Source organism: Odontesthes bonariensis, chromosome 1 (genome assembly GCF_027942865.1).
Source record: "Odontesthes bonariensis isolate fOdoBon6 chromosome 1, fOdoBon6.hap1, whole genome shotgun sequence".
In the NCBI taxonomy this organism is placed as follows: domain Eukaryota; kingdom Metazoa; phylum Chordata; class Actinopteri; order Atheriniformes; family Atherinopsidae; genus Odontesthes; species Odontesthes bonariensis.
This window is the reverse complement of record NC_134506.1, coordinates 39,650,848-39,670,994: the sequence shown is the minus strand read 5'-3', so window position 1 is coordinate 39,670,994 and position 20,147 is coordinate 39,650,848. Positions and strand designations below refer to the sequence as shown.

The following is a 20,147-nucleotide window of genomic DNA, read 5'->3' as shown; positions in this document are numbered from 1 at the left end:
CTCTTCTTCCAGTTTACCCTTTATTTTCCTTCTCCGTCTCACTTACTTTTTTAACCTTCTCTCGCTTCTTCTTGTTTGTTGTTGGATAACATTCTTTTGATTCAATTCACAGTTTTGTTAAGTCTCGTTAACCCTGTGACCAGGCAGTTTTATTGCGATGTTTTTTGAGAAGTGTGGACCCAAGGCAGGGTAATAGAAATCCTTTTAAAGAATTATTTACAGGTTTAACAAAACACGCAAGGGCCCTGACAACAAGAAACAAGATAAGTAGAAAAAAATGGGAAGAATGTAATAACAAACTATAGGGAAAATGGTCAGACTTAGCGTAAAAAAGAACAAAGACAGACCGTCTGTGTTCATACTAATACAATGTTTCTTCTTACAGTAAAAATTCTTTGTGAGAATCAACATCTGTGATTTCTGTCTGTTTCTGATGCAGGAATCATTCTGATTATGAAAGTAATTGCAGCACCAATTGTACGATTGAGGATAAAATAGTTTATTATATTGTAATCCCACTACTTTAATAAATTTGCGTAGTCCTAATAAAATGGGCCACATTTTTGTGAAGCTTTTATCTAGTCTTGTTGACGACTTAAAGCACTTAACACAGCAAATTCACTCACACATTGATACACACTTCTAATACAGCTTTTCAGCCTTTACAGTGCTTTTTAACTGTCATACACTCATTTATCGGGGGTCAGTGTGGTTTCATTGCATTTCCCGAGGACATTTCAACATGTGGCCAAGCACATCCAGGCATCAAACCGCCAACCTTCCGATTTACACTCAACTACTCAATCTTTTTAGCCACAAACTTACTTTTTAATGAATAATGTACTTTTTTTTTAATGACTTGAGGAGCATAAAGAGTCTCTGGCTTTCTAAACAATAATTACACATGGCACATTTGCCGTGTCCAGAGGAAAAAGATTTATTAAACTTAGTGTGGAAATATGATATGTCTAATAGTTTTATAGTTTTTTTCATACATGTGATAACACACAATCATGATGATAATTTAGACATGATCGCAATGATCTCAAATTACTTTAGTAAGATGTGCTTTTTGGATAATGATGTAAAATATAGGAGCCATTGCTGACTGAGTTTACTGGAAACCTGACTTGTTGTTGAGTTTCCCCTAATTTTTTTTTTTTTTTTTTTTTTTACCTCTTGGAGCTCAAAACTTCCAACTTTTCAGTTCAAATGGAACAAACCGGAAGCATCACAAGGAAGTAAAGTTGAATATTTCAAATTAATCCCAGAAATGACTCCTCAAAAAGCTGAAACACTAATATGGATTTAGCTAACAAGCTCAAGTTAACATGCACCAACCACAAGACAAAGTTACCAACAGCTGGAACTGATGAAGGCAGCTTAACGTATAGAAACTAAACTGTTTTATTCTACGTTGGTGGAGACGTAGGCATTTATTCGATTTATGAGGTGAATAGAAAACAAAACTCTGAATGGATGACGATCTTGTGTGTATGCATTGCCAGCGGTGTGGCAGATTGGGCATCCATCTGCTCGTTTTTATTATTTTCTTTTTCTTCCTAAAAGTAGCCAAACATCCACTCAGCATCTGTCCACATAAAAATCCCTTTTCACCCATAAGTGTTTGAGAGCTTAACTTCTTTTTGTTAATATACTTTATTAACTATTGAAGATAGCTGCAGATGAACATGAAGGCAAGTTTCTTTAACTGTTTTTAGCCCTTAAAGTTTGAGATTTATTTGAGTTTAGTTAAATTTCTCATTAAGTTCTGTCACATTGCCCAGAGAAGTTTGATCAATCTTTTCCTCATCCTTTGTAAAAAAGGTATTTGATGCCTCTGAGTTTGACTGTGGGTCATCGAGGTCTTTATAGCTGAACTGACCACTTTTGCATCTTCCGTGTTTAACATCTGAGGCAGTTACATTTCTTTTTTTGTTCTCTATCTCTCTTTCAGATTCGATTTTAATGGGGTGTCGCAGTGCCAAGCTACTTGTATTTGCAAGTTTCACTTTGTGTCCCAAATCTTTAATAGCCCGTCCTAGCTGCGGTGTGAAAATTGCGTAACGCTGAAATGACAATCAATCTCGCTTACGAGGCGTTGTCACCGGCAAGGCGCATTGAGGATGATCTCTGCCTCTGACTGAGGGAGGTGAATCCGCTCTGCCTGCCGAGTAATTACGGCTAATTTCCTAATTACCTCAGCACTGAGCTTCTCTGTAGTGTTCATTAAAAGCCATAATTGCATCGGGTTGACATGCTCTTTTATCCACTTTGGGTTCTTTTCTGGCAGTTTCGCTGTGAGCTCGAGGTGCTGCCCCTGCCTGTCTCAGTCGATAAAGGTTGATTGAAACCTTGGTGTGGAGTGTATTGAACACAGTCTCTGATTATCAAGGTTGCATGTGTGTGTTTTGTGTGTCTTATGAGAACAAATTGCTCTTTTGAATTCTGCAGTTTGGCAGACTTTTGAGAAGATTGCTCTGTAGTTTGCTACAAACCGATTAAAGGTCTGAAACGGGAAACCTCCTCCCCTGCGTTAACATTATTCGCTCTTGCTCCCTCAGTTCCCTTTAAGTTTTCTGTGTTTTTCCTTATTTTACAGCGTGCTCTCCTCCTTTCCTCTCTCGTTTCTCATTTTCGGCTCTCTCCCCTGCATTGATTCAGCTCTTCTTTGTCTCAGAGAACCGGCCTCCAAGTTGTCAGCTGCGTCAGGATTAAAAGCTATTAGTTCTGCATCATTGCCACTACAAGTGCGCTCCTGAGATTGATAGAGTGACTCTGCTCCTCCAGTGGGGGCAGAAATGGGAGGAAAACATGCCTGGGGGGGTGTTTTTTACCTCACAAATCTGACATCAGTCTCCTAAAGGTGCTCCGGCTTTGGGCTTTCTCTCAGTTTGTTTTAGATGTGTGAATCTGCAATCACTCACATGTGTTTGTAGCTCTGCAGAGTAGCTTAGAGAGTATCTTGTGTTCATTGAAAAAAAAAAAATGTAGAAATCCATTCAGTTTTTTAGTGAATTGAGAAAATAAGTTGTTTTTGGTCACCTGGAAAGCCCTTCTAAGCCTTCACAATTGCTCTTTCTTGCTTTTTGGTTCCCATAAGGACTTCTCAACATAACACAAGATTCCCTGGGACCAAGAATGTGTCAGTTGTCTTATTTCCTTTCCCCCTGAAGGCCCTTATCCACATGAACATTCATATTCCATTGATCCAACGCTTATTTTCCTTTCTGCTGAGGAGGTTTTTTTACATCTCTGCAACTCTGTCACCAAAATAGCCACCGTTGCTAATTTCACATGCTTTACCAAGCTGAATTTTTATTTATTTCTTTATCTTCAGCAAAAATGTTCTCAACGCTTTCGTTGGCTGCCTCATAATTTATTTCTTTTGTCCGGTGACAAGTCTCAGATGAGGTGAGAGGGAGGACGCGGGACGTGCTGTTGACTCAGCCTTAATGGAAAAACCAAGTTGTTTTTAAGGTTAGAGGAAATGGAGTTGGTTGTATCAGTAGAGTATCTTAACAGGATGGCTGATTGGCTTGTGCAGAACACACACACTCACAGGCGATTCTCCTTTAATTTTACAGTATAAATGTCTGTTTTCCGGCCTTGTTCCTGAACACAGCAGCTCGTTAAGCTTTTTCTGCTCATTGACACCTTGAGACGAGGCCTGCCGCTCAGCTCTGCACGTCGCAGATGGTGTGTGCTCAAACAGATCCAGGGGTTTATTGTGCTGTCACATTCTAACAGAGCTCTCATATTTCATTGCAGGCAATTGTCGGCTACTTCGACATTTTCTTTGACAAAGGCTGCAGCAACAAGGTAAGCAGCAGCAGCAGCAACAACCGAGCCATTTAACGGAAACTCAATTATGTTCACGCTTTAGCGTGTTCCTCCTCCCCGAGGCGTTCGCTGGCAATCGACGAGCGTTCCAGCGAACTGCTGATACAAGCACTTACCTAGCAGAGCCCGTCCAGTTGGAACAGCTGATGCCAAACTCTGCGAGCTACACAGACGTGCCTTTTGATTGCTCCTCCTATTTTACCTTAGACTCGGGCCGCATACTGTGACTGAACCAGTAAATTACCAATTCCACGGGGGGTTAAAACTGGAACATTGTAACACATACTTCTCTTTTCCCATACTAAATACTGTGCAGATTGTTTTTTACGCTGACAAAGCTATAAATGATTTGAACACGTAAATTAAAAGTTGATTTGACAGTAACCAGATGAAATATAAGACAGATTTACTGTTTTATTATATTACAAACAAGACTTCTGTGTCACAAATGTCTTGAGTCATTCTGTTTTTGATGTTTAAAGATGACAACGTGCTCTCCGCTCTTTATGCAGATTAAGCAGTGCTGATAAATCTGTATTTTTTTATGTGTTTGTTTTGTGCTTGTTTTTCTTTGTGTTGTTACACCAGGTGACGTTCTCCACCAGTCCTCATGTCACAAAGACCCACTGGAAGCAGACTGTCTTCCTTCTGGAGAAGCCTGTGCCTGTTCAAGCAGGTCAGTAACCGCACGGATTACCACCACGCAAGATTCCCAGCAACTTTTAACTGAATATTCTCAGAGTTTGTGTTTGCTTTTAAATTCAGTTGAAGTCTTCATTAGATAGACGACTTGTATTTACTGTCCGTCATGAGTTTGTTTTACTCTTTTGGACCTTGTGTGCGCGTCGCAGTGAGCAGCAGCAGGTAATCTGTCTGGTGGAGATGCAGTCGGGCTGCTTGACACCCATTATCTGTCACCTGCAGCGACAGGGAGGGATCAAAACAAATCACATGCAGCCATCAGAGACGGCATGTAAAACTTCATCTGATAGCAGCTTGCAGGCTTCGGAAGCATGACATGTTACAAGAGAAATTCTTCATAACTGGCCAGTGAAATATTTATAGACTTGCTGTATCAGCAGATTGAAATACAGTGAGCTGGTGCTGTTGGGCACAGCTGTAAGGATATCTTTGCTCTTATTGTTCTGTAGTGAAGGTGTTATCAACAGTTTAGGAACATTCTAACTGCTGCTAAGTTTCAAAGAAACTATATTATTGTTTTGAGCTTTTGTTGTTTGTTTTTTTTAGATTAATACACCCACATACTTTAAAAAGAAAAAAGTCTAGTGGATGATTTTTAGAGTACACTTACAACTAAACAATATTTGTTTGCAAAGAATATGAATTTTTGATTGAAAGCAAAGCTGAGAACCATCGCCGGTTTGCACCAAGAGTCCAAATTAGAAGCAGTTCTCTCTGTTTGGACTGAAAAGAAAACACGAGAGGAAAGTCCAGAAATGTGTTGGGAGAGATCTTCAGAGGGATGTAATGATGGTTCCCAGGCTGTGGAAAATCCAACCAGTTGTTAGAACTGGCTCCAGCGCCAGCCGCAGCAACTTTCTGGACAAACGGTTAATTGTACTGCGACACGACTCTTTGCCTCTGCTCTGATCAACTGACAGAAGGCAGAAAAGAGCCATTTGCACATGCCCAGTTTTGTTCCTGCGGCTGCTCAGAGAGGCTGGAGGAGTGTGTGAATTAAAAGAGCTGCAGTACATTGTGAAAAACATTTTTTTCCCCAACACAAATGCAGTTGAAACGACACTTTTAAGCTGGGATATTCACACTTTCCTTTGAGATTCCTCTCATAGTGAGTCTAAAACTTCCCACTAATGAGTAGAACTGAAAAAGCCTTTCAGATGAGAGATGAAACCTCTTCAAAACATCTTCAAGAACACGGAAAAGAAGTCTAGTTGCTTTGTTTCCAGGCACTTGGCATCCTGTGTTTGTTGCTGTGAGCTCCAGCCCTCTATGCAGGTTATCAGAATGAAAATCACTGGTTCGCCTGCTGATATGAAGATGGATGAGCCTCAGGACTGGCTGTCCTCTCGCTGACCACATATCAGATGGAGCCTACTGTAATAAATGACCTGCGCAGGGATGGAGGTGGTTGACGTTCTACAGCCTTTAGCCACGCTCAGCCTCCACATGCTGAACCCAGGAAGATAAGAATGTCAAAATCTCTGACATTGCACAAATGCTATCGCAGGCCAAGTGGGTCAGATAAACCCAACAGAGAGAGCAGAGGACAACCCTATGACAACACATTATAGAAATGGGAACACTGCGAGTAAAACAGATTTAGTGTAGTGTCTGTGTGCCTCTGCTATTTGTTTATCATTTGCACATATATGTGTGTACTGCATGCACAAGTTTTCCCCATCAACATAAGAACAGATGAGGAAATATCTTTAGGAGAAATGGTGTTCAACTCTTGGGTCAGTACCCTATTGTTTGTTTGCCCGGCCAGGCTTACCTGTGACTTTGGTCAATGTCAGAATAGACCAACAAAAAGACTAAAACCACAATTTAAGTGCAAAACAGTAATATATTAGTTCAGTGCAATGTTGTGCTGGAAAATGTAAGTCCTGACATGTTAGTGTGACATGCACCATCCACCTTAAACATCATTCCTCTCAGTATGCTTCTCCATCGCAATCCGTCAATCGGTAGTCACGGAGAGGCTCTCCGTCCTTTCGAAGTTCTTTGTCAGGCTGTCGGATACACAAGGCAGTTCACCTCCCGATCAGTAGGCGTCGCTACGTTAAGACGACCCAATCTCGCGAAGTCTATGGTGAAAGTCGTTGATTGATTGTTTACCTTCCGGCTCCGTTCCACTCCTCACAGTGAACGATGGCGACCGAGAGAGAATTTTGCCCAAATGTTGACCGGCACACAGTAAACTCTTTCAAAAATGGCGGTGTTGTTCTGAGAGGAAGGAGCTAAACCGGAAAAGTGATTCCGGAAATGATGTTGTTAGCCGACCAATCACAACCCTTGCGGTCTCCGCGTGTTTCTGTCGGCTCGACGGATAGATGGGAATTTTGGCCGACGCACGCAAGCAACGGAGAACGTCTCCGGGAGGGTCTCCGTCGATGGAGAGGCTCTCATAGGCGACCGTAAATCAGACTTAAAGCCAAAAACTTTAGAAGAGCACAACAAAAGCCCAAGCAGCTGCACAACCCCTCAAAACACCCAGCTGGGGTAATCTATGCAGACGCAACACGTTTAACAAGCAGAACACATTTCTCTGAACATGGACAGATACAAAGATTGGACTGAGGACGCACACTATTGTGGATGGCTATAATTGTTAATACATGAGGTTAATGTTTTACCTTTCTTATATTTGCCAAAGACACACTCATTTAATTAAATCCCAGACAGACAGTTCATATGTTCACAATCCTGGCATGTATAAATGGCTGGCAGACTTGATCTTGATAGCTTAATGAATTTTGGTATTATTGCCCCTGTTCCAGTCTGGCTCCATGGAAACAAAATGTTTGGAAATGAGGCTGGTTGGGGCGGTCTGTGGTGTAGTGGGTTAAGCAGCCGCCCCATGTACAGAGGCTATAGTCCTCGCTGCAGCTGGCCCCGGTTCGAATCCCGCATCGGACAGTCCTTTGCTGCGTGTTATTCCCCCTCTCTCTGCCCCCCTGCTTCCTGTCTCTCTACACTGTCCAATATAATAAAGGCATAAAAAGACCAAAAAAGTATTTAAAAAAAAAGAGAAAAAAAAAGAAATGAGGCTACTTGAGGACTTTTGCATAGCTGCGTACGTGAACCAGTCGGTAGGAGCAGAAAAAGTTTAAGATAAGGGGAAAATGAAGGTTGCAGTCAGAGACGGGTTATTGATGGGCTCCGAGTACCCCGTCACTCTTAACTGTCCCCAGCCTCATCCCGGGGCTGTAAACCAGAAATGGAGTTTTTAACAGCATTCACCAGCCGCCTGCCAGGCTCTTATGGTGCACTTTACTGCGCACACACACACACACTGCTTCTTTACACACTGAAATACACAAACCTTCCTCAACACTATTTAAACTCCCCTCTTGCTGTAGGAGAAAACTTTCAGTCACCTTGAAGATGACAAAACTCCCCGTTTCTCACACTCCTCCTGAGCGTTGACTGAGAAGCACCTTCAGGTCTGATCGGCGGCAGTGGAGGCTGAGCATAAACAGCCAGTGGTTTGTTTTAATATTGGCTCCTGCTGTGGTGATTTATCGTGGCGGACACCAAATCTTATTTGATGTGTGCAGTTAGGAGTGCAGCAGTAATTAACTCGGGGGCTGCACGTCTTTGGGAGGTGCTGGTGGAGGAGAGGGAACGCAGGCAGCAGCCTGGAACAAAACATCCCTGCAAATCCTCCCAACTGGCAGCGTTATAAATTAAACGGCAAATTATTTGTCATGCTCTGAAAAAAGGGGCCCTCCTCTACAATACTAGACCCACACAAAACACTAGTTTTACCTACTTCACATTGCCTGGAGAAAGGAGGTCACTTTCTTCTTTTATTTTTTTTGCAACAAAGTCCCATCATGCTCAAGGTGAGACATTGCCCTGGTTACCAGCTCGGCGCATCAGAGATATGGGCGTGGGTTTCTCACCCGGCTTCTATTGGTTAGTCGCTTGGTCTTGTTTCCTGCCTCCTTACATGACTCACCTCTTCTGTCCCGAGCTGGAGCTCATCCAAACCCCACCCCCCCTGCTCCCTTTGCTAGTTGAGGTACAGTTTAAAGTACCTCTTTGCCTCCTCCTTCAAACCCTGAAGGTCCTTGAGCTGTCAAACCACAGCATCCATTCCAAGCTTCAATCTCCAGACTGCTTTTTTAGGTTCTACAATCCATCAGCTCTTCTTCTCACACTTGCCCCGGGCTCATGCCTCTTCTCAGCTCTTACATATTGTTTTCTCCTCTTCTCATCTGCATCTCTTTACACATTTTGGGAGACTGTAAAGCAGAGATACTCATTGTGCGGCTCCTCAAGCTTTAATTGGTGGCTCGCACTCGCATAGTAGCTTATAACAATATGGTAACAATAACAATACATTTTTTCAAATAACACACAGCGAATACTGCAAAGTATTAAGCATTTTTATTAAGTATTAATTAAGGCTTAATGGTGTTTCCTAAAGGGGGCTCTGTTAAACCTGGCAACGCAGCCCGCTTAAACCACCGTCACACTTGACCGCAGAGCACGCTAGCTCCTTTAGCCAGCGCGAGATGCAGGCACAATGGATCGGTTTTTAATTAAAAAAGGGCAAAAACCAGCACAAAAACGATGCTCATCTTGAATGTCTCACTATGATTACAACAACAAACTACAAATACAACATGAAGAAAGTCGAGGACATGCACGCCAGCTTCTGCTCATCCCAGTATTAAGGTAAATGTGGTCTGAATTGAAAATGTATTGGCTGTGTTGTTTCTTTTTTTGTGGGATGTTTTATATGTAGAAATGCATATTTGCAAAAGGGGACTTTAGTGTGTTGTGGTAAAAGTGGCTCTTCCCTTGGTTTTGCTCTGCCAATGTGGCTCTTGTGAAATAAATAGTGAGTATCACTGCTGTAAAAAAAAAAACTTAAATTGGCCTTCAGGCTCACACACATGTTAATCTCACACACCTAACACCCGTCTTAGAGGGACTTGCCCCGACTGTAAGCAGGTGCAGACACTGTGGGAACATGAGCAAAGTGGTTAAAATGTAAATGACAACCGTTTAAATGGCTCACTAACACGAGCCATGTACTTCCATTGTAATTTCATGGAGGAAGGCTGCGTTGGGCTGCGACTGGCTGTTTCCATGGGCCCGGCTGTGCTTAATGACACTGGCATGGTGATGTACGACATTGCAGTGAAAGCCCAGCTCGATATCACGACTCATTTCCACACATGGTTAACTCTTTCTCCCAGCTTCTGAGTGGCCAGTTTACACAAGGCACCAGGGCCCGTCCTCCGTGGGGGAGTTTAGTTTGACTGATTGCAGCAGAGCTGCTGTCGTTTCACCGTGACTTAACACGCACTCTGTCGAGAGTTGTTGGTATGATCCGACTCCTCAGTCTGAAGCATTCAGGATTAGTTGGAATTGCAAAGATTGTTTTCTTCTAGCCTGCAAGTCTTTGATCCCAATCCCCCCTTTTCCTCTGTTTTTTAGCAAGAGGTTAACAAATGTCAGGCGGTTATTTCTTTGGCCTTTATCAGCTTTTTGCTGTTTTCCTACTGGTTCTCCCCACTGGCACCAGGTTCTATTGCTTTTACAGAACTACTGCTGATGCAAAAATGAGACTCCCAGTGTCCATTCCTCCAAACAGATAAGAGGAACAGTTAGCATCTTGTTTTGTTTTATAATGGATGCTTGTCTTATTCAGAAATGGAGTAAAGCTAAAGGATGATTTATTAAACATCTGCTTCATATTTTTCCCTAACACAGACGCCTTAAAGTGCTTTTGTCAAACTTCACACAACCTGAAATTAGGTTTTTTACCTTTTTTTTCAGCTTTAGAGCATAAATATGTTATTTTTTGTCAGGACACTGCCAAAAATCAGAAGAACAGTGGCCACCACACATTTCTGTGTGGTGGCCACGGTAAAAGCTGCTGGTTGAGACCATCCAGAGTTTAGCCACAACTCGCCCTGTTTTCTTTAACTTGATCTCTCAGATCATTTCTCCCATCTGCTTTCAGCATCCACCCATCATCTTGTTAATAAATTCATGCACTCATTAGATCTTTATCTCTCTAAGATGATTATTTGTGTTTCTTAAAACCAGTGTATTTTTTTTTTTATTGCCCTAAAGAAATGCTGCGATTTTGGTCTATGAGTCGGATCTAAGCCACTATTTCTAAAGATTTTTCACTTCATTTTGTGTCGGTCCATAACCTAAGATACCAATAAAGATTACAGGCTTTATCCAACACAGGAAGAAGTCTTTCGTTCGTGAGTCACCTCAAAAGAAGGATTCTTCTTCAAACCTGAGGAATATTAATATTAATGTAGCTCGTGCTCATGTGTTACACGCTGCTTTTGCTTTGATGAAACGTTGTGGCAGCCTGCCATCTCTGCAGTGGAGTGGCTGAGCCAGTGAGCGGCGCCATCAGCAGACTCGGTGACAGTGACGTTGGCATGACAACAAGTGAGACGTGACAGCAGCGATGGCCGCCGCTTCGCTGGATAAAAGTGATAGTCAGCGCTTTCTCTCCTCGTCCTCCTCTCACCTCCAGCACCGAGCAGCTCGTGGCTCCCAGAAAGGAGGTGGGGTGGGAACTGCATGCTTGTTTGCCGTTTGGGTAAACATTCATTTACCTCCAGCAGTCAAACGTGAAGTTAATCAGAGTGATTATGTCTCATAATCCGCTTCTCCTGGCCCGCAGATCGCTCGTGTGTCGTACTGTAAAGGCGTTTCTTTCTCACCGCCATCTGGACATATCAGATCATCTGCATTCACACACAGTCCCTCTTAATAACGTACATTAAACCTCATTGTCTTAACACACATCATCATTTCTATGAGCACCAGTGCGGTCATGCTGCAGAGGCCTGAGCTCAGCAACACTACACTGCTGCAGAGCATCAAGAAGACTTTCATTTTATCACGAGTATTCTGATCGATGTCTGACTCAGTGAAATAGTTTTCTGTCTTTTGATGATTTTCTTTCCTCGAGTCTAATATACTGTCGCAGAAGCTATCGTGGTTAATGATGTTCAAAGAATAGTTAGGAAGTTGGTAAAGTTTGAACAGAGGGTGAAAAAAGGCCAACCGCTTCCACCCAAGAAAAACAGAATATTGGTGCTGATTGTTTTACTCGCCGCTGAAAAACACAAACATCTACCAAGCTGAATTTCATAAACCTTTATGAAGTGGTGGAACACGGGCAAAGGGATAACTATCTGATCTTTGTTTGGTTCTGGATAACTGGTAATGTTACTAATTTTGAAGTAGTGTTCCATCTCATAAAGGTGACTAAATGATTTCTGAAAGGTTTTAAAGGGCTGCCGCCCGTTGAGATGCATGCTGTGATAGACAGTTCTAAGACTTAGTGTTCCTGCTCAACTCATTTGAGTATCTGTTTTATTTGAATAGTTTAACATGTTTTATCGTTTTTCTTATTAGCTCTTAGGCTAGGAATGGACTTGCTTTTAATTACAGATTTGTGCGTTTAACAAGGGTGCCTGGCACACCCTGTGTGTGTTTGCAGCTTTGTTCGTGCTCATCCTCAGAAATAACGCTACACGTTCACAAGCTGCAATATGTGGGTGACCAGTAGGGGCAGTCTAGAGCCAAATGTATCCAGATATAGGACATGGTCAGCAGCAGTAAAAATGGTTTTGAAAGTTTTGAAGGCCAGCTTGTAGAGACGGTCCGCGATTACCCGCATTTCGTTGATGTATCTGTGCAGCTGCACAGTGACAAATATCCTTGTCATAGCTGTCGAGAGAGCTGTACCATTTTGAAATCGTCCATGCACGGACATGGACAAAAAAAAAAAAAAAAAAATGGAAAAACAGAGTGGGGGGGGATGGTGCCAGTGGCTGTTTTTCGGTGCTGAGTCACCTGGTGTGCCCCCTTGTGGAACCGGCGTGGTACACAGACAAGTTTGTGAATAAGTATGCACACAACAAAGCAAGTTGCTTACACCAAAGCGTTGAAGAAACAAGCATATTCCTGTCCTTAAAGTGACTTTTAGACTTTCAGTCCTGAATTCTACGGAGCCTCTCGCTTACTGCTGCTGTTTGATATGAGCAGACGATAACGCATATAGCCTCAAACAAAAACTATTATTATTAGAACAATTCTTGGTAGAATCTAGAACTGGAAACGTATTTTTATGAATACACTGAGTACTATAGATTTAAAAAAGACTGCTCATTTCCAAAGTTGAAGAAAAAAATTCTGAGCTCTAATATAACGTGAGGGAATAGGAGTTTGGGTTGTCTTACTTTGTGCTCTGGGGCTGACAGTCCCATTTAAACAAACCGGAAACACTTCTAAGATACTCATTCAGTCAACCAAATTTAAACTGTGAACGATGTTTCTACTGTAAAGCGGGCCTGAGCTATAGGGCTCCAAAGAAGGGTTTTCTCTCCTTTTTGGCAAATCTTATTGTTCCCAGCAAGGAACCTTGTTGGAGGTTGTTTTTCGGGAGTTTTGTGAACACCACATGATGAATCACAACCAAAAGTAATAGCACTTTTATCCCATTCAAGCTGCAAAAGAGTTATCTGCCCAAAATGTTTTATCAGAATGTTATTAAAGGGTTTTGATTCTTTTTCGTCTGCACTTCTTAATAATCTTCATTTTCAGTGGTGTATGTGATTTATTGCCTTTGTGTATAAATAGCACACCACCTCATACATATTTTGCTTTTTCATTTTTGTTCATGATGAGCTTTCTGGGTGTTATATTAGAGCTTTAATGTAATTCCTCAACAGTTTAAATAGCCTGCAGTGACACAAAAAGAGAAAGATGTGCTGCTTTCATGCATCACAGGACTTCTTACTGCAGTATTTTGACTGAGATCGTTCTGCCTTAAGAAGCTGAAAGAAAGTCCTGCCTTTAAACACATTGAGACGGACGACTGTGTGCTAATATTTTCATTCCTGCTAAGCTCTGATTCATTGAGAACCCCTTCAAACACGGGGCGGTTCACGTGATTGCTCGTGTTCGGTGTAAAACGTGCTGATATTTCTCTTGTCATTTTTTTTTTATCAGGGGAGGAGCTCCAGGGAAAGATTACTGTTCGTAAAAACAAGAGGGACCCTCGCTCGCTGTTCGTCACCCTCAATATCGGAGACAGGAAGCAGACTTACGGCCTGCAGTAATGCCAGCAGTCACATGGTACATCCAACAAATGTAGCCACTGTTTTTATAGACCATTCATGTACTCACACATGTGGGAGCAAAACTGAATAAAACTCTGGATTTTGATATCTCAAATCTTGGGATTGTGTTTGCTTCTTGTAATAATCATATGACCCTTGCTCTTTGTGAACGTGTTTATACGATTAAATAAACTAAACGTCTCAGTTACAGGACAGCCACTTAGAATTGCCTCCCATAGCCAGCTATTTCCATCAGGTCTGAGTCTCCCATGTCACGTTACAGCCATGGACCTGGAAGGGAGGCGTCCCTGAGGCAGCTGGACATTTTAAATATAGGTATGCGACTCACATATGTAAATTATAATCATGAACATGATTGAAATAGCATTTAAATCAAAACTTGTCTTGACGGGAGGCACAAAAAATGCAAAATGCTTGTAAAATGCACAAGAACAAATTACCAAAGAGCAAAGTTAGCCTGGTAGTAAATATAGTGAAGGAGGGGATGACAACCACAGTGCAGGTGAGAGGTAACTGAACCCAGACAGGAAGCAAAACTAAATGGAATGCAAAATAAATCCTCCTTTTTTTTTTTTTAAGATAAATCGGAAGAAATTTAAAGAAATAGCCAAAAAAATACTTCCTATGAAGCTTCTAAATAAGATCTTGTACCAGTTACCTTCAAAGTTCAGAAAACTTGTTAAATAAGGTCCACCTGTGTCCAAACCACATAATCTGAGTATATTTACGCTTGTTCTGAACGGGCCAAGAGATGAAGAGGCATCACGAAGACCAAGGAGCTCTCATAACGGGTCAGTGATAAAATTGTGGAGAAGTATAAATCAAGGTTACGTTATTAAAATATATATATAAATATATATATATATTAAATGCATCATCATAAAATGGACTGCCTTAAAACAGCCGTCCACCAAAGGTTAAGGATGGCATTATTCAGAGAGGCAGCAAAGAGCCCACAGGTCAATCAATCAAATTTTATTTATATAGCCCTTTACAATAGCCAATTGGTACTCAAAGTGCTTAACAACAGGATAAAAACAACAATACATAAAACACGATTCAGAAATGGTAAAAGTGCTGCAGGGCATTAAAAGCCTTCCACAAGTGCAATAAAATGAATTGAATAAAATTAAGATAATTAAGAAAGAGTGGATAGAATGAGCATAGTGGCCCTAATCAGAGTTCGAACGCCAGTCTAAAAAGGTGGGTCTTAAACTTCGATTTAAAAAGGCAGAGATCAGTGATGGTGCGGATATCAGGGGGCAGTTTGTTCCACAGTCTAGGAGCAGCAATGGCAAAGGAATGATCACCCCACTGTTTAGATCTCGACCTTGGGACCTCTAAAAGAAAGAAAGGTCACCCTGATGGAGCAGGAAAGCCCCCCAGTGGAGACTGGTTTATCTGTCTGTAAGACCACTGTAAGCTGTACACTACACCGAGCTGTGCTTTATGGAAGAGTGGTGAAGAAAAAAAAAAGCAACAAATAAGTGGGAGACTCGCCAAATATGTGGACGGAGGTCCTCTGGTCAGATGAGCTTAAAACTAAACTTTTTTAGTTTTAGTTTCAAGAAAAATAAATCCAACGACTCTCATCACTTCAAGGCCACGCCATCCCCACAGGGAAGCATGGTGGTGGCAGCATCGTGCTGTGGGGACGTGTTTTTTTTTTCCCATCAGCAGTGACTGGTCCTCCTGAGATCTGAGACTGGAATGGGGTTTACCTTCCGGCAGGACAATGACACAGAGCATCGAGCGGTTTATAGGGAAACTTTTAAATCAGTTGGAATGGCCAGACCTCAATCCAACTGAGAATCGGTGCCGTTACGTAAAGATTACGGTACGCCAGCAGAGCCCCATAACTCATAGGAGCTGTGGTAGTTTTGCTTTGAAGAATGGGTACAAGTCCCAGTGGCTAGATGGGGCAAGCTCATAGAGACATACCAAACAACACAATGACTCCATTGGTGATGAAATGATGCGTCTCTACAGCTTCTCCTCTCCAACATTATGTTAACAAGAACAGATTATTCCCGCGAATGAAAGGATCCACTGAACTTTAGTTGTATCCTAAATATTTCAGTTTTTTCACCAGGATCCATTGATTTTTTTTTTTTTGACTGGATGTTATGCAGCAGTATGATAACAAGTGATGTGTTGGCCTCCTTCAAATCCTGATGTTTGCTGGTGTGTTTTGTGCTAAATAAACATGCAGCAGTTTGTCTTTGTACATGAGGGACAGGAACTGAATTAGAAGAACTGGAAGGAGTGATGTGATTGTGATTGGAAACTTAATTATACGTTTATGTGGCAGTTAAAATTGTATTCATTGTTTGTTTGTTTTTTCAAAATGACCATTTTGTCTTTATTTTTATAAAATGTTAACATATAGTTTTGAGATTATTTATTTCTGGGTTTTTTTAGTCACTTAGTTTTTAGAAATGGCCTCCTTAACGAAACGTGAACCAGTCAAGTCACTCAGTTATTTGGAGTAAAATTAAACATTTTTAAGCGCTGCTTTCTGGTGCAATTACAGAAATGATCGCCGAATTTGAAACGAACACGCTCCGTTAGTCAGGGCTGATGATGATGATGAAGATGATGATGAAGATGATGAATCCGCGCGCCTCTGTATGACCTCCTCTGCTGAATCAGTGCCTACCAGGAGCTAGAAATGGATGTGGCTTCTTATCACTCAGGCGACAGAGGGAGAGATCAATTAATTACACCAGCTCGTGTAATTAACGAGCGCGAGGACCAGACACTCGAACCCCCCCGCCCCCCTCTCCACGAGGAGCTTAGTTCACCCACTGGATCGGGATCAGATTGTAATCAATGTAAGAATCAAAAACGATCAGCTCAGCACACCAATTATAACCAGCGGCGTAGTGGAGAGCTCAAACCAAAGTGTAAGATCCGAAGGAACCAGCCCGTGTGTGAGTGTCTGTCACTGTGTGTTCAGCAGAGGAGGAGCAGGAATCAATTACAATTATTCTCTGTTGACAATGTAATTAAACTCACGGCGGCGGCTCATACACCCGCTGCTGCCTCTTATCTGGGACGGGTGGAGATTTACCAGCGGAAGGAGAGCAGCGCGCATTGTAAGAAGGGCCCCGAGTGGGACTCTGCTGCCCGTTCCCACACCGAACACAGCGGGGGGGGGGACCGCCTCAGACCGCCTCAGACCCCCTCAGATGTCCTCACATCAGCGCAGGTTAAAGTCAGGAAGCCATTTTAATGTAAAACAAAAAGAATCTGGTTTTTATTTTTCTTATTTATCAGAATACAGGCCTGCGAGGTTTTTCAAAAATAGCCTATAGGCCGTCACCTAGAACCACGTCTAAATGCTTGCGCGGCATTTTTAATGGTCGATGACTTCTGTAATTACGCTGAAGCAACCTGGATTTAATGTGCTGATAATAAACTCAGTCTCACACTGAAAGTAAAACAGCTGCGTTGGTCAGCAGCGCAAAACGTGGCATCAAGATAAAGGCCGAGACTTTGTGAGACGGTCACAGTTTTTATGTGCAGGGCACCGTTCGTGCGACTTGATGCAAATCTGTAAGGATGTATTTATTAATACTTAAGCCTAGCCGTGTTTTTTCAACCCTAACTCTAACAATACTTTCATTAATATCTAAATCTAACGTGTGTTGTGCTGTATTCGACAGCAAAGCAGAAAAATCAGAAGTATTTAGAGAAAATATTGGTTCTTGAACTTGGATCTCCTGCGTAACAGTCCGCGGTGAAACGCCACCAGTCAGCGCCTCCTACCTCCCTGTCAGCTTTTTTTTAAACATCCAACAGCTGTGGTGTCTCACGTTTGGGTGTGATGTCGCGTAACTATCACAGGGTCGGGAATTGTGACGCCTCTAATGAAACTCTCACGTGTTACAATTTACAAATGAACATTGGCTCATGTGTGTTTAGAGCAAGTGAAAAATAGTCCTTTTACATTTTCATTTTTAGCACGTGTGTTGTTGCATTTGTTATTATAATAATAATAATAATAATAATAATAATTACTATTATTATTGATTACAAACAGATATCCATTGCAGGATGCACAGACCAGCCACATGGAGCTGTGTTCTTTGTTATGCAAAATTACGTGTTTTTGCTAAATATCTACACAGATAAAATTCATACTGAATTCATTTCTGCCCCTTGCTTTGGTGTGTGTGTGTGTGTGTGTGTGTGTGTGTGTGTGTGTGTGTGTGTGTGTGTGTGTGTGTCTGTGTGTGTTCAGTTTATGTGTTTTGGTCTGCTGTTTGGTGTTTTAAAGATAGGACAGGTGATCATTAATGAGTTATACCGAAGTGACAAAGGAGTCTTTCATGTCTTTTTAAAAAAAAAAAAATGTATTGCCATGCTTTTATAAAAATCGACATACATTTAAGCCACTCTGTACTTGCATCGACTCCATTCATTTACAGGAATACTGGGACAATGGTATGCGCAATGCAGTGTTTTAGAGTCTACAGTGTGGCACACTTTCTCCCCTCCGCTGTCACTGCTTCCAGTGCAGCTCCAGTGGTTGGCTCTGGCTCCTCCTGACACATGTGATTTAATTTAAAAAAAAAAAAAAAAAAGGAATCCTTCTTGCGTAATACTTCAACAAACGAGTAGCTTTATATAAGACCCCGCCCACTCTCTCCCCCCCCCCCCCCCCCCCCCCCCCCCTCACTTGATCAATGTTCCTATTGGTGACGCACGCAGGAACGTATAGAGCTTCCAAAGCTCTGTGCGTAAAACCCGCCAAGCGGAAAAAAACTATTTATAGTTCGGACCATTTTTAGCCCATCCTTTGAGCAGTTAATTTTACTTGACCCTAAAAACTTTTATCAATTAAAGTCTTGTGCATGTGTTTGATTGATTCATGTCAATATAACCTACGAATTATAAATATTAACCTCATCTTTAAGATGTTTAAACACATCTACGACTAACGCGGTCGCTGAATTGTAAAGGCCTCACTGTGGAGGACATAAAAGGACAACGTTTATCCATAAAAAGTACTTTAACTGTACCAGAGAACCCTAAATCACTTGGCACAGAGCAAACATTAAGAGACGCGCACTCTGCTGTGTTAGATCTTCTCCAATAAGAACCCGAACCTGGAAATCTTTTCCCTAAACGAGTTGTGTGTGAGATCGTGTGGGATGTGTCCACTTGTATGACACTTGTGTGTGCGCACTTCCCGCGCATCTCTTGAGACGAGTGTATTAATCAGCTTTGGAAATGTCCGTCCTGTGCTCACGCAGGCAACGTGCGTAATCAGAGGACATACATTTCACGCACGCACAAACGCGTCCTCGTCGTCTCGGCTCCGTTAGTCCCTTTAAAAATCCGAATCCAGGGCCAATGATTTATCAAACTCCTATTATCAAGAAAATGTCACGCGAAGGGCACCTTGCTCTGCACTGACGCAAACTCCGCTCTTTCCCACGGAGCTATAGAAAAGCTGTGCACTCGCTGTTCTGCGCGGCTACAACCACTTCGCTTCCAGTCGACTCCGCGTCTTTTTACAGCTGTTTTCAGCCTTCCGCCAGAGCTCAGCAAAAAATGGTAAGTGCACCAAAACACTTCACTACATTTCACCTGCAGTTTCATCAGTCTTCTGAGTGCTTTTATTGACCTGTTTCCATGTTCATTTGACACTTTTTGGATGTTTTGGGTGTTGCACCATCCGTGGTGCTGAAACGCTGCAGCTTCTTATGGAAAACTTTTCTCACTTTTCTGAATTCGGTCACTCTACTTTTCTTCTGATATTGCCGTCTGATATTGTTTTTTTAGGTTTGAATTGAGAAAAAAAAAGGGTAAGTTTCAATCCATTGAATCTCGTTTATATTTATTCTTTTTATCAGAGTTTTGTGTTGGGTGTTTATTTCCCAACACCAATTAAGAATACAATCATAAGTGTTAATCAATCGATAACCTTTTTAGGAGAATCTGGAGGCTGTTCCGGTTGCTTTCCCGCCCCTCCAAATTAAATTTCAGGGCGCAATTTGTGTTTCCGCCGCCCCAGGTCCGCTCACTGCTGTAACGCCGGTGATCTCGCATGCCTGCGGGGAGAGCGGAGCAACCGAGAGACCCGCAGCAGCTTGTCTATTGCCCATAAAAAAAAATCAGTGAATGTGTGTGTGGCTGAATGACATGAGGGGGTAAATGGGGCGTAAAATTAAAGAATCTTGCAGAAAGCGAGAACTGGAAAAGCAAAGCAACCCCCTCCCTTCAACACACACAAAAAAAAATACTCTGCATTGATACACCACAACACCCGGTAGACAGCGGGCTGAAACTGGAGAGCAGCCACGAAACGCTAAAACAAAGATAGAGCTGCAAAAACGGCTGAAAGTGAGAAGGGACAGAGATGGCCTGCAGAAGCTGCAGGTTTGTGCCGCTGATCTGTCATTTACATGTTCCAGGATTTCTCTGAACAGAGAGACATGGCTAAGCAACCGG

At 42.2% G+C, this 20,147-nt stretch overlaps 1 protein-coding gene across 1 annotated transcript in view; it reads left to right on the top strand.

The window, feature by feature from the left end:
• The window catches only part of prmt3 (protein arginine methyltransferase 3), a 63,006-nt gene extending 49,227 nt beyond the window's left edge, over positions 1-13,779 (top strand). The window contains exons 14-16 of the mRNA XM_075466764.1: positions 3,772-3,822; positions 4,432-4,519; positions 13,555-13,779. Of these exons, the coding sequence (XP_075322879.1) occupies positions 3,772-3,822; positions 4,432-4,519; positions 13,555-13,664 (249 nt within the window). The 3' untranslated portion in view covers positions 13,665-13,779. The remainder of the gene's footprint in view (positions 1-3,771; positions 3,823-4,431; positions 4,520-13,554) is intronic.
• Positions 13,780-20,147: the final 6,368 nt, after the last annotated feature.